This window comes from Anguilla rostrata, chromosome 3 (genome assembly GCF_018555375.3).
Source record: "Anguilla rostrata isolate EN2019 chromosome 3, ASM1855537v3, whole genome shotgun sequence".
In the NCBI taxonomy this organism is placed as follows: Eukaryota; Metazoa; Chordata; class Actinopteri; order Anguilliformes; family Anguillidae; genus Anguilla; species Anguilla rostrata.
In genome coordinates, this window is record NC_057935.1 from 31501793 (window position 1) to 31527054 (window position 25262).

Below are 25262 nucleotides of genomic sequence, written 5' to 3' on the forward strand. Positions count from 1 at the left end.
ACGTTATGTTATGTTATGTTATCTCTTCTCATAGATCTGTTATGTAGGACTAGAGGTTAATATCCCTTAATTGCACACGTGAGACATGCTGCCAAGACTCTGCGGGATGGTCAAGTGAGCGATGGCATCCTCTGGCTTATCAAGTGGCGCCCTCTTTCCTTGATGTTTCACTGATAGGCCCACGACACCTCCAGAGGGTTCAGCAGTGAATCCCGGCGTCCCGGGCTCACCCCCTAGATGCCGTCTGCTCACTTGAGGGCCCAGGTGGAGTCCTTTCTCTTCATCCAGAGCCACTGACTACCCTTTTCAGCAGTTCTGGAGAGGTCTTTGACTGCCTGCCGGTGGGCCTTCCCTCGCACTCCCGTCTCTCGGAGTAGCCTTGATATTGATGTGGCTACAAACCCTCTGCAGCCTACTTCGATCGGTCGGACCTTTGCTTTCCAGCCACATTGTTGCACATCGGCTGCAAGAACAGCGTACCTCAGGTCCTTGCACTCGTAGGCCTCCTCCACTGCATCCTCCCAGGGCACTGTAAGCTCAATGATATAAACGAGATGGAGTGAGGTCGGCCATAGCACAAAGTCTGGTCTGAGGTTGGTTGACGCAATCTCAGCTGGGAAGCAGAGCCTCTGGCCTAAGTCTGCCACCATCTTCCAATTGCGTGCCCCGCCTAGCCGCCCGGTGTCTGGTCTTGATATGGCGAGTCTGGCTTGACCCTCGCCTTCCCGGACAAATGCTGTTGCCAGCCAGTGGGATGATGGGGGAGGAAGGGTGTTGACACTCATCCGCCGACTTTCCAGCACTGCTGTGAGACACCGTAGCACCTGGTCGTGCCGCCAGGTGTATCGGCCTTGAGTGAGGCTGGTCTTGCAGCCCACCAGGATGTGTTTTAGTCTTGCTGGAGTCGTGCAGAAGGAGCATGTGGGGTCTTCTCCGCACCACTGGCTGAGATTTTTGGGAGATAGCAGGACATCATAGACAGCCTTGATGGTGAAGCTTGCTCTGAATGTCTCCATTTCCCACAGCTCTTTCCAGGAGATCTTTCTCTTCTCCACTCCCTCCCATCTCATCCATCCTGAGCGACAGCCTTTGCGCACCTTGCTGCCTCCTCCTGCTGACGTATCTCTTGCTCCACAAGCCTGTGTCTCTGAGACAGAGTAGCCTTGTCCCAGGCTGGTGTGCAGGCCCCAAGGCCAAGACCACTCCACCCTTGCTGCACTCGGCCCACGATGTCCCTGTGCTTGAGCGCCGCCTTTGCCTGCTCGGTTGCTTGCAATGGGGTCCATTTCCTCCCAGTAGCCAGGATGGGGGCAGCTTGGGCTACAAATGGATCACTCGACTCTGCTAGTATCATCTCCAGTCTTACTTTGGCACACTTGTACTCCTCTGAGAGACTGGAAATGGGTAGCTCTAGGACTCCTTTGCCGTAGAGCCCTATGCTGAGGCACCTGGGAAGACCAAACCACTTCCTTGCGTATGAGCTGATCAGTCTCTCCAGCTTTTCCACCTTCGAGATTGGAGCTTCGTATAGGGTTAGTGGCCACATGAAGCATGGAAGGAGCTCAAACTGCATTCACCAGAGCTTCAACTTGCCAGGGTGTGTGGTTCCGTCGATGCTTTCCAGGCCACTGACGACATCTTTCCTGAGCTGATCTACTTGCTCTGTGTCTTTGAGGGATGCGTTGTACCACCGCCCTAGACTCTTCACAGGCTTCTCATCGTCTCATCGCCAATGTAAAAGCGTTGGTCTGACAGCTTCCCCTTGACGATCGAGATGCTTCTGGACTTGCTCGGCTTGATTTTCATCCAAGCCAACTCGATGTTCTCTTGAAGCTTTCTCAACAGCCGTACAGTACAAGCCTTGGTCGTGGTGAGTGTTGTGAGGTCGTCCATGTATGCTCTGACAGGCGGCAGCCTCAGGCCAGGTCTTATGCGCTGTCCTCCAACCACTCATCGAGATTCTCTTATGATCACCTCCATGGCTATGGTGAAGGCTAGCAGGGAGATGGTACAGCCAGCCATGATTCCCACCGTACTGTCATAATGTTTCAAAAAATTTTCCATGTGCAAGATACGTTTAGTGTTAAGATATTTACATAGAAACATAGATCAAATAGATCACTAGCTAGATAGCTAGTTATATAGACAGCTAGATAACAGAACTCTAGATAGCTAGACAGATATATCACGAGATAACTAGCTAGCATGTGAATCAACTGAAACCCCGAAATGGTCAGAAATCGCGTTTTTGACATAGAACCTTGTTTATCTGAAAATGTCTCAAATGTACTACTGAAAGAACAGGAGAGAAGAATCCTTAGAATAGCGGTTAGTACAGTTGAACGCAGCACACAACATTTTTGGACCTTGGACTTAAAATGGTGTGATCGTATGTAGTTAGCTAATCAGAATAAAACGACCCACCATCACACCTGCCGCTGAAGCACTCTGCCTGGCTGCGAGGATGGGGAAATCCTTATATGGTCATACCGGTCGTAGGACAAGCCACATTGCACGCACTGAAATTAACCCAGATTTGGGATTTTTGGCGGAATTATTTTGAAAAATCAGCCCCAGGGAAGACATTACAAGGGATGGGATTAACTAGTTAAACCATCATGTCTTGTGTAAAAAATGTATTGACTTTATATTTCCTCAGAGAAAATTGGCCTCTTTTCAGACTTTCCCCATTGACTTAACATTGGGTGGGTAGGGTTTCAAGTTCTTTTTGCAACCAGGCGTTGCAGTTCAGTCTGCAGCCACTGGGGTAAAATGCTTCACTAATAGAGGCGAGTTGTTGGCGCTTGGTTTGGGTCCACGTGTACCCTTAGAGGGAAGAGTCACTGCAAATAAATACAAAAGCCACCGCGTTTCCACCGCAGGAACCTTTTGAGGAACTAGGGTCTAAATTAAGTTCCAGGGACTTTATTTTACCCCCAAAAAAGTCCCTGCTCGGGGGGTAGTACTTTCCAAAAGTACCGGAACCTTTGGGGTGGGGCGCAAGCGCTGAAAATTTCTGATTGGTCGACTACTTGCAGTGTTTTATTTCAACCGCCATTTAAAAAAATCTGCAGCCGCAAACCGATTTATTTTCATAATAACTTTTATGTTATGCGGCGCAGTAGCCTACTTTTGGTTATAGCCTGCCAACGTCTTGGAATTATAACGTGTGCTCTTCTGTTCTTTTCTTGCTTTAGTATTCGTTTTATAAAATGCTAAGCATTCGTGCTGGGACAGCATATTACGTACCAAAACATTCAAATGGTTTAATTCGGTTGCTGAATATTTTCTTCCGGATTTTAGCCCGTTGTAATTGACTCAAAACGTTTGATACAGTTATGTGAGGTATGCGGTATTTTACATTGGTGATACAGTAAAAGCAAACTGGAAATCACCTTCCGCACTTTTTGTCAGGGTAAAATAACAGGTTAATTCTAGTAATCGTCCCTTTTGCTTTTTCAGACTGCCGTAATTTTACTCTGCCATTCTTCAATTCCACAAAAAGACCAGGAAGACTATGGACTAATTTATGGTGCATGGTTTGCATCTGGAGGGCACACTTCGCTGCTCGTCTAGCAGTAACTTTGAAGGAAAGCAAACGGTGGCTGTACCACTGCTAATTTAAATTTTCATGAGTTTTCGTTCTATTCTTGTCATTTTGTAATTAGCCTATATGGAATTGACGATGAGAAAGTAATCAATTCAACAGCAAATTGTTTACAACGTGTGCATGTTTTCTGCTGTTGTTGCCAGTTATTTGTGGAATGTGAATGCATTCTGTTGCCTCAGATGTCAAGACATGAAAGTGAATGTTCACATAAAAACATAATGAATGTGTTTGAGAGAATATATAAAACAGTTACAATCTGACTATTGGCCTGTTATGTCCTATTTGTTGCATAACAACGGTCCAAGTTCAACTACCAATGACAGTTTTGCTTGACAATGGTAAAATATGCCCAAACGGCTGCAGAAGAATATTTCAATTTCAGGTGATTAAATCGATAAAAATCAATAAATACAAAAGTAACCATATATAGTCAATGGGCTGAAGGAACCTTTTAGTTCCTTGAAAAGTAGTTCCTGGGACTAACAGTTCCGGGTACTTTTGGTGGATATGCGGCTAAAGTTATTCTGTGGGATATATACTGTAGGACATGTAGAGTTTTCCTCTTTTTATTTTGGTGGTGGTTCCTTGGTTGTGTTTGTAGCTGGTTTCCTTTCATCCACTGGAAGTGGGTGATACTTTGGGCTAGAGCTCCGGGCAGGTGCCCAGAGCCGAGGAAAACGAGGAAAAAAAAACATTGTTAGGGGGTTCAGAAAGCAGATTAGCCAGCAGAGCAGAACAGACAGAGGTGCCTGCGTGCAATAAGGAAAACCCAGGCAGAATAAGGCTATAGCAGCATAGCTAAGGGACAGAGACAGGGGCCAATGCAGCCATGAGGGCAGGCTTGAGACGGTCATCACCAGACCATGACCGGTTCAGCTTAACACAGCACTACCAATGATGATCCAATAATAGACTGCTTTGTGTTGAATTAAATTATTTAATCTTAAAACCTGATATATAGCTTGTTTTGACTTGTTAGTTGATTCCACCAGTGCATTTTAGTCTGACCTATCAATTAATTTGGCTATTTAATTGATAATTATAATTTTATAAATAATTATAACATTAAATCAAATAAAATATATTTTACATGTAGTGAGGGGTTCCAGCACACATTATTGCTTAGTTCAGTATTCAGAGCGCTGAACATTTTAACAAGGCTTTAACATTGACTGTTGGAACCGCTGGATTCAGAAAATAAACATATTCTTAATTAATCCTTGCTTGTCCCACATACTCCACCGAGATAGGATTTCGAGAAGACTGTGGTAAACTACATCAACTGCACAATCTCTTGTGAAATTATGTCTCAAAATTAAGTTACTATCAGACATGGACCAGTCACAGAGAACTGAAATGACGGAGTTGCTAGCCTCTGCTACTGATTCCAAATTTAAATGGGAGATCTGTGCTGAGTGTATTTTTGCAAGAAGGCAGGAGGAATTCTGTGAGCGCTATCCAGGTGTTGATGGACTATGAGAGACAATATATGACCTCAGCAGGACACAATTTGAAAGATTGTATTTCCTTTTTCTGGGGTATCATATGATGAGTACTCTCTGCGGACATGACACCACCCCCCCACCAGGGAAAGCTCTTTGGGATTGCCTTTATCGTCCCCCACAGAGGACAACACCCTATGAGAGGAGAACTGCACACCGCAGGAGGTATAGCCAATGATTGCAGACGACGCCCCACAGCCAGGACAGGAGAGCTGTGCCATCCAGGAGATCTCCAGGGCCATCATACACAGACAGGGGACAAAGGACCAGATGCCATAAACACTTCCCTAAGTTGTAAAAGCCCTCCTGCTGTTGCCCTACAGCATGGAGAGAACCTGGGGCAAAACCATGGGCTTCCCTCATCACTCCAGTGGCCAGTAAAGAGGAGAAACCTATGTAAGGGACTGCAGTGGTTCATGCTGAGGGCCAGATGTAGGCAAAAAGGTCTGGCTCATCTTAGATTCCCTGCAGCTTCACACCTCTGTTCCCACTGCAAGAGAGGGAGCCCCTGGTCCCCTCCCCCTTGGACTATGTGCCCAAAATCCACTTCCCACAGTCTCCCAGCCCTGACTCCACCTTACCAGGAATTCACCTTTAACTGGTTCCTGTAGAGCCTGAGTTTTGTGCAAAACAGTGGACTGTGTGGCACAAGGACGCGGGCAAAAGGAGCATGTACTCAAGGGCCTCCCACAGTACAAGACTAGGGATGGAAAAGCCCTGGAGGTGGATGTGGGAAGTGCAATGGCTCCCACTTGCCTTGTTCATCATGGTCAAGTGGAAGTGATTGACAGAAGATGCCCTCTTTCCAGGGGTTAAGGGCCACCTTCCCTCGGCTGCCAAAGAACAGCCATCAGCTGTTTCGCTTGGAGATAAAACTGGCAGCACTTCCAATCACCACCTTTGGATTACCCACAGGAACTATGTCCAACAAGTTGTTTCGTTTCCAGCTGAATGTAGTGTTGCATCGAGGTATCAGTCTAAAGGTGTTACTCTGTATTTTGTTCCTGTTTGAAGAAAGGTGTTGAACAGTACGTTCATTAGGAAGTTCTCTGTATGGACCTATATGCTTGTTGTAAGGGTGTGCTTATGGGTGATTGTTAGCGACTACGTCTGGTATACTCCTCTGACGAGTGATGACAGGGTCCGAAGGCTATTTCTGTGAGTGGGACACTCAGTGATGGGACAGTGATGCAGCACATCAACCCCCTGAGAAGCAGATCCAGACTGCATCGAGCAGTTGAAACCCTATCAGATCACAGACCAGACAGTGAAGAATCCCACAGGGTAATGGAGCTTAAGAAAGTGACTGCGGGATAGATGCTACGCTGCACACGCACATCACACTTGTGGCTCCTCCAGATGGGATACTGGCTCTGAAGGACTGTCAAGATTACCAGATGCAACAGGGCTCTAACATAACCCTTAACACAACACAACTGTCTAGTGAACGTCCTCATCACAGGACAAAAAGGACTTTCAGTTAACGCAATGACTGGACACATCTCTTGTTGGGCATTACAGGATGCAGAGAGATGTCTCCACTACACAGCTGGACTCTGTTCCAAAAGATGGACTATGGTTTCAAGACAGTAATCAAAGGTGGACATTGATTGGAAGAATTGAAGCACTTTGTAAATGCAGTGTATTGTCATGTCTGGTAACCCCCTTCCCTTGTCTTTCTTACTTTTCTGAAAACTGAAGCTACGTGAAGGTACATGTTTGTGTGAAGGGGTTATCACCTATAGGGGTGGTAATAAACACTTCACAGAGAGGGAATGTCTGACATGTAATTCACCATTTGGCCGTTCTCAGCCACAGTAAGCTTCAAAGTGCTCAGCCAGCATAGCCTGGAGAAACGACAACGCAGGAACTGGAGGGTTACAATCTGAGGGTGAATCTGTGTGTGTGTGTGTGTGTCAGAGAGGGTGTCCATGCCCCTGCCCCCTCCTATTTTTACCAGTTAAAATATGCGGCTTTCTTTTAGTTTTTACTTACGTTTGGGAAACTTGGAAGCAAGAAGTCTTGTAACATTTGGAAGTAGGCATCTGAGTCCTAACCTAACGGTTGATGCATTTGTGTTTTGTATTGAGAGTGCTGGATGTCAAACAAGGGTGTTAACAGTTAAACTGCTGGGTTCTGAAAATGAAACATATTCCAATTAATCCTCACCTTGCTGGCCATGTGTGTGTATATATATATATATATATATATATATATATATATATATATATAAACTGTAAACTGTATAGTTTCTAAGGCTTGAGATACAACTGAAAAGTTTTATTGTGTAGCTAAAGAACATGTTATGTGCCTAGGTCATCCCAGATTTTTCAATCAGCTATCTACTGGACTTGACATCATCGGGTTAGCTGGAGAATGGCTCACCTCCACTGCAAATACTAACATGTAAGTTGCTTCCTTTTTCTGTTTGTTTGCTTACAATTGTACATCACCTACAGAAACATGTTTGCTTTGTCCCAGTCATTGAAGGTGCATACAGTAAATTTAGAAGTGTTTTTTAGAAGTGTAAATAATATAGCTGGGATGCTATAGTGAACACTTTGCATCTTAATGCACCAAATTAACCCATGTGATCTGGAAAGCAACACAAAACAATGAACCTAGCACCCCTATACATGTGCAATTACATGGCTTCCAAAAGCCATGTTACACTTTAAATGCTTCTATTATTGTTACACCTGTCAAATGAATGACAAATCCTCCCAGACAGTGAAATTACACAAAATAGCAATGCTTATTATATGATGTGTTTGAAATCAGGGTAAACCAGGATGAAAAGCATTTGTTAATGAAAGGGTGCCATCGATAGTTTGTTTGCAATTTTCAGATAGCATTGCTTTTAATGTCACTTTGTGAGAGGACACTGTTGTACTATTATGGCAAATCATTACGATTCAGAGTAGTTGTATGTCAGAACCTTCATTCCAGAGGCTGTGATCCATTGGCACCATAATACCTTGGTTTTCAGCAATATTGTGATTGTGAGTACAAGAGACCTACAGGCAAGTTAAATTGCATATTGATCAGTGTGCACATTTACACATGGCCTAGCTGTGTTTTATGTTATCTGATTTGCAATGTCCACCCATAGAAAGATAAAACCATAAGATACGAAGAGAAGTGGCCAAATTTCTCCATTCAATCTAGACTTGGTGGCTGGACTTCGATTGACTGTAGAACAAAACAGATAATGACTCCATTATTTCTTTCCCTTGGAACGATTAGTTGAAAGAGATAGAATGCTAATAAGGGGTGCAGTGAGTAGACGTATCCTAGATACAGGTTAATGCTCCACTGACCACAGCTCATTGTGAGCTGGTGTTCGCAGATTACCAGCTGTGACCACACAGTCACACAACTGGTCCCCTGTGGTAGTGAAGGAACTGATCAGAGTATCAGATGACCATGTTTTTGTTCTGATGTTAACCATTTGACCCTTCCTCACTGACTCCATTGTGGCTTGAATAGCTTTTATGTCACAGGTATGTGAAACACAGTGCCTCTTGGAACACACTGTCACATTTTGTACTAGTTCTAGTTTTGTACTATTCCCACAAATTAAAAGAGTCAATGGCACTGTAAATTTACATGGGAGTGATGTAGTAAAATAACTGGTATCTAGAATTAATTCTGTTCTAGTATCATATGGCAACAAAAGACATGCCACAGTCTGCTAAATCCACATTGTTTTTGAGTTCATTTGGTAAAATTTTATTCACAGTTGCTGTTTGCATGCTCAGTGGTTTAAGGCTTCTTTTGACAGAAGACATGTTCCCTCTCATTGCAGTGATATTTGAAGCAATATATGTAGGTCATGTGTTCCTTGTGTTTTTTAATGTCTGGAGTATGAAAAATCAAATATGGTCACAGATTCAATCATGCCTTTTCTATAGCTAGCCCCTGCACAATTGAAGCCAAAAAATTGTTAAAGGCTAACTTGTTTTAGGGGGACACAGAGGTGCAGTGATTAACCTCACAGCAAGAAGGTCCTGAGTTTGGGCCTTTGACCAGGGCCTTTCTGTGAGCATGTTCTCCCCGTTCCATGTGGGCTTCCTCCGGGTACTCAGGTTTCCTCCCACAGACCGAAACATTGTAGTAGGCTAATCTGAGACTCAATATTGCCTGTAGATATGAGTGTGTGTGCCCGGTGATGGATTGGTGATGTATCCAGAGTGTATTCCTGCTCCCAATGGATGCTGGGAAAGGCTCCAGCCCCCTCATGCCTTGACCAGGAATAAGTTGATTAGATCATAGATGAACAGATAACTTTATTTACCATCATCAGAAGCTTTATTATTATTCATTCTGCCCTTTTGCAGAGAGATTTTCTATCCAATAAATTGGTCTTTCCTGGACTGGTGAAAATCTCAGTGAGTGTGTGAGCTGTGTGGTAGTGATAGATGTATTACATTCAGGTCGCTGAGTACAGTGCTTTGAAAAAGTATTTGCCCTCTTTTTGATTTCCACAATTATTGCATATTTGCCACACTGAATTGTTTCAAATCTTAGGTAAAATGTAATATTAGACATTAGGGAGTAATGACAAAACATATTATTATTGCATTTATTTAATTAACAAGCACGGAACCGCCCAGACCCACGGCGCAACTCACTTCCACAGACACATTTAACTGGCACCACTTGCACATGCGTCCTAGTAATGAAGCACCACCTGCGCATGCGTCCCACAAAACGTCCCTCAAAAGTCGTCCATGAGTGAGTGAGTGCGTGACCACAATTTGCCATGCATAGCCCACGGCGCCAGTTCGTGGTAAAAAGTTATCAAACACCCATATCACCCTTGTGAAAAACGAATTGCCCTTTAAAACTTAATAACTGGTTGCACCAGTAATAACTGAAACCAAATGCTTCCTATAATTTGATTTCAGCCTTTTACATTGCTGTGGAGGAATTTATTCCACTCTTCCTTGCAGATCTGCTTTGATTCAGATGATTCATGAACTGCTCGTAAGAGGTCCTGACACAGCATCTCAGGGTTTCCGCCAGTGTATTGCAAGCCCGGTGGCTATTAGTTCGTTTGTGTGTGAGTCAATGATCACACTGACTTGGAACAAACCGCCGGTTTATTAAGAATATAAAACCTGTGTGTGCAAAAACAACGTTGAGTGAGTCTACTTGCATGACCGAACTAGAACACGTTGATTGGCCTAGCCATGAACACACATACAGGTACAGTGGCTCATAATGGACAAACATAGCCAAATGATCTACATCCCCTTCCTTTAGCTCACACCTCCTATATAAAACAAAATAGCACAGGGTAAATATCAACATTACGGAACATTTTTCTTACCATGTTGTTTTACGATTTTCGGTAAACAACCCAATAATGATATTCTTGGTTAAACTTAAGATTATCCAACAGCAAATTAAGGTGGATGAACAAATCACTTTACCAGGTAGACCTATTCATAAGGCAGAATTCATCATGGTCAATTTCCACAGACGCGCTTTTGCCTTTCATCTACGATCATTTTTGCATTGCAGAGAAAAGTTCGCGGGAATCAGTGCAGTGCAGTGATATGCTGCTACAGTTGCCTATATATTGCATGACAGAAACAAATTAATATTAGACCTTTGTTTCAATAAGAACAAAATAATTCACCCATATGTAGCCCCTATGTCCTTTTCCCTGGGCTTCCACGAAGTCCCAGACTATGGCTTATATGTCCCGATTGATGCTTTTTTAAATGTTATCCTTTGTAGCCTATATGTATGTATTTATTGAAACTATCACAACGTCTCGTCTTAACGGACTCTTAAAGAGATTAGCAGATGATCTCTAGTAGGCATAGCTTCCTCTTCTGCAATATTAGATTGATGTAAAATGATTATGACAACACTTGTTATATTAAAACGTCATTTACAAGCCTTTACAAGTGAGACAATCGATTCGCTTGGCATCGATTGATAAACTTTTCAGCACCTCAGTGAAGGCCAGCTCCAATTTACGATGTACCTTTACGTTGTACCTTAAGAGTTGCCTTAAGGTATAATCTGGGAAACACTCGTAAAAAAGCGGTTTCCCTTAAGAAGGTATACCTTAAGAACCTTTGTAAAACGTTAATGTACATCGAAACTCGGAAACGCAGCCCTGTTCTTTATCCTCATTGTGCATAGAGTGACGTTGAACACTTGATGCTTCCAACTATCACAAGCTAACAGTACCTAGCAAGGCACAATTTCTTTAGTAGGCTAACTAACCTCGTTACAAACTATGTTATCACTTCATCTCGTCGGTAAGTACATTCTTTTTATATTAACTTAAGCAGTGTGGATGTAACATTAAACTAGTAGCATGAATGTAACGTTCGATACATTGTAACATTACATGATTTATTAATCACCATCAAAATAATGACTTCACTTGTTTATTAATAACTTAGCTTGATGACATTGATGTGCACGACAACGTGGTCATTTACCTAACTTAGCTAGCTAGCCAAACAGTCAGTAACACAGATACATAGTATTTTGTTGTTGTTGAAATGTGCCCAGCAAAGAGAGCAAACTTTTTTTTGGTCAGTGACATTTCCTTCTGACATCTACGACGGCAATCGCAAACACAACATTTATTTAGCCTTTTTGTAGGCTATAGCTATTTCCATGGATAAAATCGCATTTATTATTATTATTATTATTATTATTATTATTTATTGGTAAAAACATTTATTTCATATCCAGGGAGATAGCCAACTACTTGCACGTTACATGACATGTGTAGCCATTTAGTAATACGATCGAATTTCAAGCTAAAAAATAACCCGTTAATCCAGAGAAATTGCTGAGTTGTCTTAGAATCTTTATTGCAACAGAATGTATCAAATCTGTTTTGCAATGCGCAGCTGTCCGAAAAACATGCTGGCTTCGATAAGCGGAATCGATAAGCTCGGAGCCATACGATTCCAATGAATAGGACAACTTGGAACCAGTTCGCGATTCCGATCCCTATTTAAATGCGCCCAGCATTCCAAGGCTTGTTGTAAGATTCAGTAGCCAATCAGGACTTGAATACAAGTTTTTTGTAGAGTGCAAAAACTTTGATATTATTTATTTTAATTTCTTTTGTTGTTGTTGAAATGTGCCCAGCATTCCAAGGCTGTAAGAATCAGTAGCCAATCAGAACTTTTTTCAAGTTTTTTGTAGAGTGCAAAACACTTTGATATTATTTATTTTAATTTAATTTAATTTCTTTTGTTGTTGTTGATAACACAGAATTCCCAGTCTGTACATTGTTGTCAGATTCTTTGACTCTGCTATGCTGTAAATAGTTGTTGATTTTTTTAAATGTGTGTTGAATAAATGACATAACAACATTCACGTTACGTAGTGATATTTTCAAATCTTCTGTCAGCTTTTAGCACTGACTTAATGTAGGGCCCTATGGAATCTGTGTTATGGCTTTTTTAAATTCTCAATTCCGCGATTCCGTCCGTGATTCTGTTATCACAGAAACTATAGGGCCCTACCTTAATGCTGCCATCAGTCGCGGGCCCGTGCCGAGCCCCCATCAAGAAAGACACTTGGCCATCGGCCCGGGCCGGGCCGCCGGCCCCCGTCAAAAGATACTTGCCACCGGGCCTAACAAATTTTCTGGGGGAAACCCTGCATCTCTATTGGGTTCAAGTCCGGACTTTGACTAGACCACTACAGAATTTTTATTTTGTTTATTTTCAGCCATTCAGATGTGGACTAATAATGTTCTGGTAGAGAGCAAAATTCATGGTTCTTTCAATAATGGCAAGTCATCCAGGTCCCGAAGTAGCAAAGCTTCCCCACACCATCACACTACCACCACCATGTTTGATTGGTGGTACAGTATGATGTTCTTACTGGGAAATGCTGTATTTGTTTTAAGCCAGCCATATTGGGACCCCTGTCATCCAAAAGGTCCCTCTTTGGACTCATCTGTCCATAGAACAGTATTCCAAAACGCTTGGGGATTATCAGGTGCATTTTTGCAAAAGTGAGATGAGCATTGATGTTTTTCTTGGTTAGCAGTGGTTTCTGCCTTGCTACTTTTCCATGAATCCAATTTTTGCCCAGTCTTTCTTAGTGTAGAGTCATGAACACTGACCTTAGCTGAGGCTAGAGAGTTGGCAGTTCTTTGGATGTTCTTCTGGAGTCTTATGACTGGTACTTGGATGAGTGGTGGCTGCGCCCTTGGAATAATTTTGGCATGCCGACCACTAATGGGAAGATTTATCGCTGCTCCAAGTGTTCTCCATTTGGAGATAATGGCTTTTACTGTGGTTTGGTGGAGTCCAGAGCCTTAGAAATAACTTTGTAACCCTTTCCTGGATGATATATTTCAACAACCTTTTTTCTCATCACTTCTGTAATTTCCTTTGATCATGGCATAGTGTGCTAGTCCAAACTTGTTGACTACTTCACTCTGATGGTAAGGTTGATTATGAGTGAGGTTTAGATTCAACAGGGCTGGCTGCAATCTAGCTGGGCTGTGTTCAATCAACTGAATCTAATTATCAATTAAATATGGTTAATTGGTTGATTGAGAAACTGAGAGGGTAATTCCTTTTTCATATGGGTGAAATGGCTGTGAAATGTGTTTTTTTTTTGTTTACTCAGTTTCCCTTTGGTCTAATATTACATGTTGTCTAAAGATCTGAAACCATTCAGTGTGACAAATACCAGGAAGGAAGGGGGCAAATACTTTTTCATGGTACTGTACATGCTAATTATTTGCAGTGAACAACTAGGAAATCCTCAGTTATAATTACTTCTGACAATTATTGACCGGCATAAATATGTTCAGAAAATTGTCCTTAGGGAAATTATCAGGATAATTTCACTGTTGTCACAATTATAGCATGTGGATTTTTTTTTTTGGACATTGTTCAATGGCCTGAATTATTTTTACAAAGTCTACTTTTGGTTTCCGTTTTCTACTCAAGGAGCTATATGCAATAATCTGCTGTGTTACTGTTTTTATTAGGCCATGCCATGCTTTAATTGTTTTTAATAGGTCATCTAAAGGCTATGAAATTGCTGGTAGTAGACAGTGAGAATTACTGTGTAAGTAATGATAAATGTTGATTAAACTCAACATTTATCATTAAAAAAACATATTTAGTGACATATGTATATTTTTTGGTGCCATATGATAGCCTCGAAACCAAACCTTATGGACTACTTCGGTCAAATGAAGGGCCCTGTTTTTTCCCATGGCGCTGCACAGGACGCTGCCGTGGGCTATGCATCGCAAATTGTGGTCACTCACTCACTCACAGACGACCTTTGTAGGAGGTGCGCCTTGGGTCTGGACGGTTTCGTGCTTGTTCAGCTTTCTGCACCATAGACTCTGGCTTGTTAGGAGTTTTGTGTTCCTCCAGATCCCTGCAAAGGAAATATAATTCAGTCTATAATTCAAGGCTCTTATCTTCTCAAACAATAAATGTTTTTGCCATTTTCCAGCCCAGTAAAACAGCTCTGTTAATTTTGACAGATGCAAATCCAAGAATTGTGAGATTTAATAAACAATTGTGCTGACCTATAGAATAATCTGAATGCTACACCTCATTCTCATTCATTAACATTATTTAATTACTGAGCTTTAAATCAATTAGCAGTGAATGAATGCATTAACAATCAAATTGCACATTTTATATAAGCAGTTATTTTAAATTACAATATGTTCTAGCAGAGTCCATTTTGCTTTCTGTAAAATGCTGCAACACATAGCATCCCTAATATAACATGACAGGATGCACATTAACAATTAGCTGTGTTAAAAGAACCATGATTTCAACAGTTTTTGTTGTTTTTTTCTCAATGAACACAATAAATGCAGTAAAGGCGATAAAGTATTAGGCCACCTGACACTTGTGTTCGTTTAATATTGACCGGGTTTAATGTTGTGTTTCATATTCATTGTCCTGTCTGAATAAAAATTATTTTTGCAGTAACCTAGATCTGAACGATGTTAGTCAGCTGCCTAGCTAGGCTGTTGAATGTCTAGCTACTGAGTAACAACCAACAACAAAAACATTGTCTGGCTAATTAGCCAGCTAATGCCTTCAAAGTTATATCTGGTTAGCTAGCTAGGTGGCTAGCAACTAATACATTAGAAAGAAAATTTATTGTTGGTTGTTACTCACTAGCTAGAAATTAGAAAGCCTAGCTAGGCAGCTTATTAATATTTTTCAGAGCTAGGTTACTGCAAAGATGATTTTCTTTCAGACTGGACAGATATAACTAATAGTAATGGCGATAACTACATAGCAGAGCCATTGACAATTTCAGAGACTTTTCTTCATGCTGCATTCCTCTTATCGGTGTCTCTGTAGGAGATTTTATTAATTTGGGAAACCCGATACGGCAATTACGAGTTAGGTCGTCCATTGTGGAACGATAGAATGCGGAACTAAAATTAGAAAAAAAATAGGGACAATTTACTTGACGGATCATTAGATCAAATCAAATTAGTTACCACGATGTGGCGAGGGGGTCAAAGTTGAACTTTGGCCATCTCTCCGCGTCCTCGCCGCCTCTCGCCACGCTGCTGGCAATCCCAACATGCCTTGCGGGGTCTGGCCGCCACCTCTCCTTCAAAATGAATGGTGGCGGCGCCACCACGCGGCAGGGCCGCGTATAGTGTGGCTTCACCGTCAGCCTAATTTCTTCTTCTTTGCCATTTTTCTTGCAACTTCAGTGCCTATTTTACTTGCACTATAGGCTAGAGGTATTAGGCTACCTGGGGTTTAAAAAAATCTATTCCACTTAATTTAATTACTCCTCTGCCAAGCACTTTGAAAAATGATTGGATAGACTTCCAATAATTAAATTAATTGTAACTAGACAATTCCTGCAGAAACTGTGAAGTGTGGTTGCTGCCAATGCAAAGTCGACTTTGTGCTGAACAGAGTGAACAGTGCTAGGTAGTTGCTATGTTGTTCTGGCGGTGACTATGGTGTTTTAGGTGGTGTCTAGGGTGTTGCTATGTGGTTGCTATGGAGTTTGAGGCGGTTGCTAGGGTGTTGCCAGGTCGTTCTATGGAGTTCTAGGCGGTTGCTAGGGTGTTCTAGGTCGTTGCTAGATGGTTGCTATGGAGTTCTAGGTGGTTGCAGGGTGTTGCTAGGTGGTTGCAATGGAGTTTTAGGGGGTTCCTATGGTGTTGTTAGGTGGTTGCTATTGAGTTCTAGGCAGTTGCTAGGTGGTTGCTATCAAGTTCTAGGCTGTTGCTATGGTGTTCTAGGTGGTTGCTAGGGTTTTGCTAGGCAGTTGCTATGGAGTTCTGGGTGGTTGCTAGGGTGTTGCAAGGCGATTGCTATGCAGTTCTAGGTGGTTGCTAAGGTGTTGCTAGGTGGTTGCTATGGAGTTTTCGGTGGTTGCTAGGTCTTTACTGAGTCCAATGACTCGACCTATAATTCTCTATAACGGTTAAAAATTTATGAAATTTCAAACATTGGCCAATCAGGAAAGGGGGCGAGGCTGATCTACACTGATGGACAAAGGACACTCTATGATGTCCAATGAGGCATTGCACAATTTGTGGGCAATTTTGCCCGGTACAGATGAATGCAGAATGTTCAAAGCCTGAGAAACCAGAGTACAGCTGCTAGAAGACAGAGCATTGTGACATCACAAGGGTGAGAAGGCAGCATTGTGACATCACAAGGGTGAATGTTCCGCCATTCATTCTCTATGGGAAAAATTGCCCGAAAAACGTCAAATTTCTCAACAACCGTGCAGCAAACGTGTACATATTGCACGTGTATGTGGTGCGAAAACTCTGGGAGGAGTAGCGTTCCAAAAAATGGGTGGAATAAATAATAATACATAAATATGTGAGATAATAGTAGTGCCAAAGGCAACCACACTAACTAGACCCTAACCATAATTCCTGCAGAAATTGTGAAGTGTGGTTGCCGCAGTGTCGACTTTTTGCTGAACAGAGCGAACAGTTTCTGTAGTATAAGCAGAGACATTTTGTGTACATGCTATAACATCACGGCAACGAGTTCAATCGTGACACATATAATCAGAGCTAAATTATCCCTTCATCAAAACTTGAGATCTCAGTGTTTTACTTGCGGTATGCGGTGACGAGTGATGGCGAATCATAAAGCTGGCTGGCATGTTCAGAGGGTCTTGGAAAAACTGCAGGTGGCCTAATACTTTGGCCTGTAATGTCCATCTCCAATCTCATGAAAAACACATTTTCAACTAGGGCTGGGCGATATATCACAGTGATAATTATCACATGCAATAACTTTCTTTTTGTCTTTTTGTCTTTAATTATACCTGACGCGATAGCAACCACGCTTTTGGAGGCCGCATGAAACACTTTCCAGAAAAAAAACGTCACCTATTGCTTGACCGTAAGGCTAGATTCCCACCAGATCAGGCAATGCGGCAAAAACGGCAAGTCTTCCCATTCATTTTAATGGGGGTTAGTGCGTTTAGGCTGTGGCAGTGGGGACTGCATGGGGTGCCAAAAAAAATGGCCTGCGGCAAGAAAGTAGAACCAGAATCAACTTTTGCCGGGATGCAACCTGACGTCACACTGCAGTGGCCAATCACGTAAGTTGTTTAAACTACCATGTAGCATTCCGCTGTTTCCCGAGCAACTGTCAAATTAATTACTGACGTGATTCATTTCCTAAGATTTGATTTTATGATTGTCATGGTGATTTGACAGTACCGGGTAATGGGACGAGTACCGAAACAATAATTACTAGCTAAATATCAATTCCGAACGTCGGAATTAAGCTGTATAAATGATTTGCTATTTAGCAGTTCTTGCATGTTAGTTTATTGTACCTAGCACTAGTTCATGGTACCTAGTTCATGGACCAAACGATGATACTCTCCCAGTCGTGTCCTCACTTGGTTTATTTTGTGTACCCAGCTCCGACGTCTGCGTCTGGCTGGCAGTCTACGCTGCAAAATAACTATAGCAAGAAGCTTCCTTCGGTTTGCGTTTGTGTCCATTTTTTTTTTTTTTTTGAGTTAGAGGACTGGAAGGGGTGGGTTAAATTTCACAACATGACGTCACACATATGTGTAATGACATGCCTACACCACCACACAACCCTGCGGCAAGGTGCCACATTGCCTGATCTGGTGTGAATGCAGCCCAAGACAGCCAGCAAGGCCTTGCAGCTTCCGCGCGATTGGCAGAAACACATCCAGATGTATGGACACACGGAGGACAACAAATAACGTTACAGAGGTGAGGACATGCCATAGCTAGCTAGCTATATAGTACAGAGGGCAAAACGGAGCTTTACAATGTCACCAGCAGGACAATGTCGTGAGCTCAACAACACATCTCTCATAGAAAAGGTAGTTTGTAGCCTTTTTTTAGTTCATTACAGTGGTGGTACAAGTGACAAGAAGTGAGTGGTACTATGCTATTAGCCTTTATTGATTGCAGTCCAAGGTTCATGTAAAGTAGCTGGCACAATCTGACAACACTAAACCATAAAAATGTACTGTGGTACTTGCTCAATCGAACAGTAAATGTGAAAAACATTCCATTACAGTCAGCGGCACCAAAATTTTCTGTCACACCCTCAATAAACGGCAAAACTCCCAGTAGAAGATTGAATTAAATCTTTTAACGTTATATATTTTCTGAAATGTTATCGATTCCGCTTGGCCACAGTGAGTGGCGATCTGAGCGTATAGAGGGTATGTGCTGACGTCACTTTCCCACCGGAATATGCCCCCTCAGTCGGACTGAAGCCGGTCAACCACCGCACCCATAGCGTAAGTGGCGCGAAACAGCACGGCGCGGCGCATCGTGTGTCTGCACAGGTTTCATTTGTGTTGGCAAAGGCTTGGTTAAAGCTCTATATTCCTAGTAGCTCTCGCAGTCTGCTAAGGGATTACATCGTGTATTTCACGTTGTGGTGAACCGGCTCGTAGGTCCGACACATGAAATCACGCAACAACCGAGTGAAGGAATAACAAGAATTTATTACACAAAAAACAAACAGTTACAAAGAACTGGCTGGAAATGCCAAAATGTGCAGCGCAGTGAGTTGGCAAATTGACAAGCTGGCAAGCTACTACGCTGGTGAGTCAAAAAAAGGCAAGCTGGTGAAAATGAAAAGAGAGCTCGAGCTGGTAGAACTCGCAACCTTTTTAAAAAGCATGATCCCTGCTGACCACGATTAAGCAACCCGCGGTCCCGCCTTCCAGCTGGAAGCAATTAAAGGTGATTGCTGGCTTCCACGAATGGTGTCAAGAGATTACCTGCTCAAATGAATATAAGAAAAGGTGAAAAAACACAGGGCAGGCGCCAGGCGTGACAACGTTTGTTCATGACTGTTGATTATGTGAATACTTGGTGAGACACCTTTTTCAGTTTGTTAATTTGGTAGCCTAATATTTTGATAACTCATGTAAATACGTAAGAATGTTTGTGCTGAAGCTACCAAAACATGATGAAACTGGATAGGGAAAAAGATTGCTTACTTCAAATCAAATCAGAATTATGTAAACGCTTTAAAGAATTACCATAAGCTTAAATTGCAACGTAGCCCACATAATAATCAATCTCTCAACTGTATTAATTTATTTGCTTGGTTAACAAGCGTGCCAACTTTATGAAGAATATGTAATAATAATAATAATAATAATAAAAATAGTAAAATAATAATAATAAATAATCCGTAATCAACCATTGGGAATTCCCGTGTTGTCTTGTTATTCACGTCAAAACATTTAAATGATCAAATTTAATAAAATCAGCTAATCATCAAAAAGATAGTGTAACAGTTTAAACTTGAAGGGATATGGAGCGATTTTTAAATGGTTTTGTCCTCATGATCATATACCTTCACCTAACATATCTACTGCATCGCCATGGATGTCTCCGAGCCGCTAGGAATAAAGACCTTTACTATGTCGTAACACTGAAGGCTGTTTTATACTTCTGCATAGTACACGTAAAAATGGGTCTGTGTGGGGGTTGTGCGCAATGTGCGGCATGTGCGGTTGCAGACGCATACCTCCTCAAGAAATTAAAAGTGCATAGTTAGTAACCAGTACCTGCATACACCGTAAAGAAGATGATTGGTTGATTGCTGACATGAGGTCACTGGCATACGGCTCTGACTAAAGGCCAATTCATGGTCCAGACGTAGCATACATGGACCGGACTCCGCTGGGGTCCGCCTTGGCATGTCCGCGCGAAGCTCAATTTTTGTGACCTAGCGTATGCATACCTGTGTCACACAAATCATGGCTTGGTATGAAACTGTTTCACATCGACATGCATTTCATGTGGCACCGGAAACACGCGGTGATGCGGAATACACAAAATAGACATGGATTGGACATTTGAATAGAGACTGGCTGAAGAGGTGAGAAGGTACAGGCACCTATGCGATTCATTCCAATGGGATTACAAAGATTTTCAGAAGAACAACAATTCATGGAGAGAAATAAGCACAACGCTGGGCAAGGACGAGGCCATGTTGTCTAACTTCCGGCAGAAAAGGAAAACGACGCGCAAAGATTGTGGGAAATGTAGGGCTTGGGTATGCGGTGGTACGACTGGAGTATGAAAGGGCGAACAACTGCGGACTGTCTGTCCGCACAGGGTATGCCCCCTGTACTTATCGACTATGTAAAAGCCTTAACAGGTTATAACAGTTGATTCACAAAACCGATAGGCAACGTTAAATATGCAACTAAAAGCGATTTTGTCAGGTGAATGTCTTCGTTGCAACAAGTTACATCTAGCTGAGCATTATTGTGGTCACTGGTGCAGTATATTGTAGGTTTGGAAATATGAATGAAGGTGTTGTCTTTTGAACATAACGGTCAGTAACAAAATCTAATTACGTGGCCTGCGCAACCTGTGCAATATGCCGCACAAATGATTTGGCCCTTCGCCAGTGCCGCACACAATGGAAACTGTGCAGACTACGCAAACTTATAAAACAGCATTTAGATGGTCCACTTATTCCAATCCAGTGCTCAGCTTAACAGAGAATGCACATTTCAGAGCGCCTCAGAGACAGATAGAATAATAACACATAAATACACATTTCAAATAATAAATACGACATTGAGAATAAAATGAAACAAAAGACGAAATATCAACTCGCGTGCGAGTACTAAAAAGGGCGACAACGCCGTAAGCAAGAGGTGGTCGATGTGGTCACTTCTGGCACTACGATCCTTACTTCACTCTAGTGTTTCTTTTGCACCTCTACATCGTGAACCAATGCACTTGTTGTACGTCGCTCTGGATAAGAGCGTCTGCTAAATGCCTGTAATGTAATGTAATGTAATGTGTGGTATTACGCACAGCTATTTTTTAAGGTAGCCTACCCAGGTATCACAATTGCTCTTATATTTCACAAACGGATTGTCCAAGACGATATATGACCACTCAGTCTCAAAAGGGACATCTCTACGTGTAAAACCAGTGGTAAGATTGTGTATTTATTCAATGTTTTAGTCCCAGATATTGACTGTAGAATGACATGGCATAATTTTTTTAAAACTTTGTCTCATTTATTAAGAAAGTAATGATTCATCCTCTCAAAGAGCTTTTACTAACAAACTTTTAGTAGCCTAGCATGCACTCTGGCTGGCACTGTCTTCCATTGCTTCCCCGACGTTCAAAACCCTCCCCACACTGATAAAAACTAGACCCTACGGTGTTGGATTACTTGCGTTGCCATGGATGTCTTCTAGCCGCTTGCCATAAAGAAGTTTACTAGATGTCGTAACACTTTAGATTTGGAGCTACAGCTCTTCCACACCCCAACTAATAAATAAGTCCAAATGGCGGGCGAACAATATGGTGGACATAGGTGGTCCCAATAGCAAAGTGGTAGAGCACATTCAGATGCATAGGTCAATGAAGTTTTGTGTTGATCTAACTTATGGTGTGGGAGTTATGGCCTTTTACGCATGACCCTTTGTTATAGCGCCACCATCTGGCCAACATAGGTGATTTTTAGTGCCTGAGTAGTGGGGCCATAGAAACCCACCTGCCAAATTTGGTTGCTCTAGGACTTATGGTTGCTGAGCATCAAAAAAATTTGCTGAGCATCAAAAAAATTTCAAAAATTAAACAGTTGTAAACTAAATAATCTTTAAAACAGGTATTTCACCTTTAAATGGATTTAAAAACAGCATATTTTAATAACAATACAGCATCTATCTATAATAAAATATTTCCAAATTGGAACACCTATTGCTACTGAAGTGAACTGAGTCAAAGCTTGCGCTGTATCAGGGAAGTGAATGCACAAGCGCAGGTCACCTCACTTGGCAACTTTAGTTGCTACTGCCATCTAGCGAAGATTCTGACAAACTACACTTTTCATCCTCTAAATCAGTAATGCGGGAGACACATGTCCCTGGCTTTTACATTTGACGCAAAACTACCGAACGTCGGAAAATTCAAAAAAAAAAAAAAAAATTTTTTTAAACCGTTTTGTAAGTACCGAGAAAGTGCTGAAGTTTTGGTACACCGTGCAACACTACGTCAGACACATTCCATTCCATTGCTCAGTTTAGCAGAGAATGCACATTTCAGAGCGCCACAGAGACAGATAGAATAATGACACTAAATGCACATTTCAAATAATAAAGACACTATATCAGACACAAACGTATACCAATCCATGGCTCATCTAAGCAGAGAATGCACATTTCAGAGCGCCTCAGAGACAGATAGAATAATAACACATAAATACACATTTAAAATAATAAATACGACATTGAGAAAAAACGAAGCAAAAGACGAGATAGACAAGTCGCGACCGATGCGCAGAGCAGCCTATCGTTTTATTTATTTATTGGCAGATGAGAAAATGTTCGGTTACGCTGACCTATAAAACGCTATTCCAAAAGCAAAATCAGACATGTTATACATCGTTAGAAAGCTTATACTCTCACCTACGAAATAAATGAGTTGTCAATGAAGCCAAGTTCTCCTAAAAAGAGCGACAACGACGTAAGCAACAGGTGTGGTATTACGCACAGCTATTATTGAAGATAGCCGAGCCAGGAGTGACAGATGCGCGTATATTTCGCAAACAGATTGTCCAAGACAATATATGACCACTCATTCGCAAAAGGGACATCTCTACACGTAAAACCAATGGTAAGATTGTATATTTATTCAACGTTTAGTCCCAGATATTGACTGTAGAATGACATGGTATAATTAAAGAAAAATTGTCTCGTTTATGTCGTTATTCAGTGAGCAGCGTTGTCACTGCTGTATTGGCATATTTTAGGGCTAATGTCGGGTTTATCTTGTTGCTACGGAATATTGCATTACATTACATTACAGGCATTTGGCAGACGCTCTTATCCAGAGCGACGTACAACAAAGTGTATAACCATAATCAGGAACAAGTGTGTCGAAAACCCTAGAGGGCAGTAGCCTACCGTTCCAAGTGCAGGGAACAACCGCATAGTCCAACTTGGACCCTGTAGGTTAAACTGATTAACACTAACACAAACAAGTACAGCAACAACGCAGTCTATGCGAAAGTACAAGCAATAGTTAAGACGAGTGCATTAACTAAGTCACCTACGAAACAGCTAACTAGTTACAACCCTAACCTTACAGTTAATTTAGAGATCAAATTGAGAATACGATTTCTCTCAGCATAATGACGGGTTTAAAGAGTAAACAAACTCGCCCGTTATTGTCTTCAAATGGATCCATGTCAAAGAAAAGTAATAATTCATCCTCTCAAATCTTTACCTTAGCGTATTATTTATGTAGACACTGGCAGAGTACAGCATAAATTGTGTATTTTGTGAATATTCAATGTTAGAAATTGCAGCGAGAAACTGCAGCTGTAGACACAAGATAGTCTGTTATGTTATGGTAGCAACGGAACGAAGCGGACTATATATGTATTACCGTCATTGTTTTATTATACCAGCGTGTTTTCGCGCGTTTGCACAGAAACTCAAAACCTACCAATAGTAGGTTTAGCTTTTTCTCACCATAATGACAGATTTAAAGACTTAACGAACTCATCCGATACTGTCTTCAAATGGATCCATGCCAAAGAAAAGTAATTATTCATCCTCTCAGAAAGCTTTTACTGAAAAACTTTTGGTAGCCTATCCTAGCATGCACTCTAGGTGGCACTGTCAGACCGATAAAAACTAGACCTACGGTGTCAGATTACTTGCGTCGCCATGGTTGTCGCTTGCCGTAAAGAAGTTTACTCGATGTCGTAACCGTTTGGATTTGGAGCTCCAGCTTTTCCACACCCCACTTAATGAAAAAGTCCAAATGGTGTGCAAACCATATGGCGGACATAGGTGCTCCCAAAAGCAAAGTTGTAGAGCACATTCAGATGCATCAGTCGATGACGTTTTGTGTTGATCTGACTTACGGTGTGGGAGTTATGACCTTTTAAAAGGTTTATGACCCTTTGTTATAGTGCCACCATCCGGCCGACATAGGTGTTTTTTAGTGCCTGGGTAGTGGGGTTCCATAGGAACCCACCTACCAAATTTGGTTGGTCTACAACTTATGGTTGCTGAGCCTCAGACATTTTAGCGGAGAAAACTGCCACGCCCCAACTAAAAAGTCTAAATGGCGGGCAAACAATATGGCGGACATAGGTGGTGCCAATGGCAAAGTTGTAGAGCACATTCAGATGCATAGGTCGATGAAGTTTTGTGTTGATCTAACTTATGGTGTGGGAGTTATGGCCTTTTACGCAAAACCCTTTGTTATAGCGCCACCATCTGGCCGACGTACGTGATTTTTAGTGCCTGAGTAGTGGGGGCCCATAGGAACACACCTGCCAAATTTGGTTGCTCCAGGACTTATGGTTGCTGAGCCTCAGACACTTTTAGCGGAAAAAAATAAGAATAATAATAATCCTAACAGATACAATAGGGTTCCACCAGCTTCGCTGCTTGGACCCCTAATAATAAGAATAATCCTAACAGATACAATAGGGTTCCACCAGCTTCGCTGCTTGGACCCCTAATAATAATAATCCTAACAGATACAATAGGGTTCCACCAGCTTCGCTGCTTGGACCCCTAATAAATACGGGTTTAGAGTTATTAAATTTGGGTTTGTGGATATGAAATTTTGCAAAAATAATGATTAGGTTAATAATAAAGTGAAA

General features: G+C 41.9%; 1 protein-coding gene across 3 annotated transcripts in view; it reads left to right on the forward strand.

Moving 5' to 3' along the window:
• The window catches only part of gad1a (glutamate decarboxylase 1a), a 68320-nt gene that overhangs the window by 15126 nt on the left and 27932 nt on the right, over positions 1-25262 (forward strand). For all 3 annotated transcript variants that reach the window (XM_064327149.1, XM_064327152.1, XM_064327150.1), the window contains one exon: positions 7428-7518. In XM_064327149.1, coding sequence (XP_064183219.1) covers positions 7428-7518 — 91 coding nt within the window. The remainder of the gene's footprint in view (positions 1-7427; positions 7519-25262) is intronic.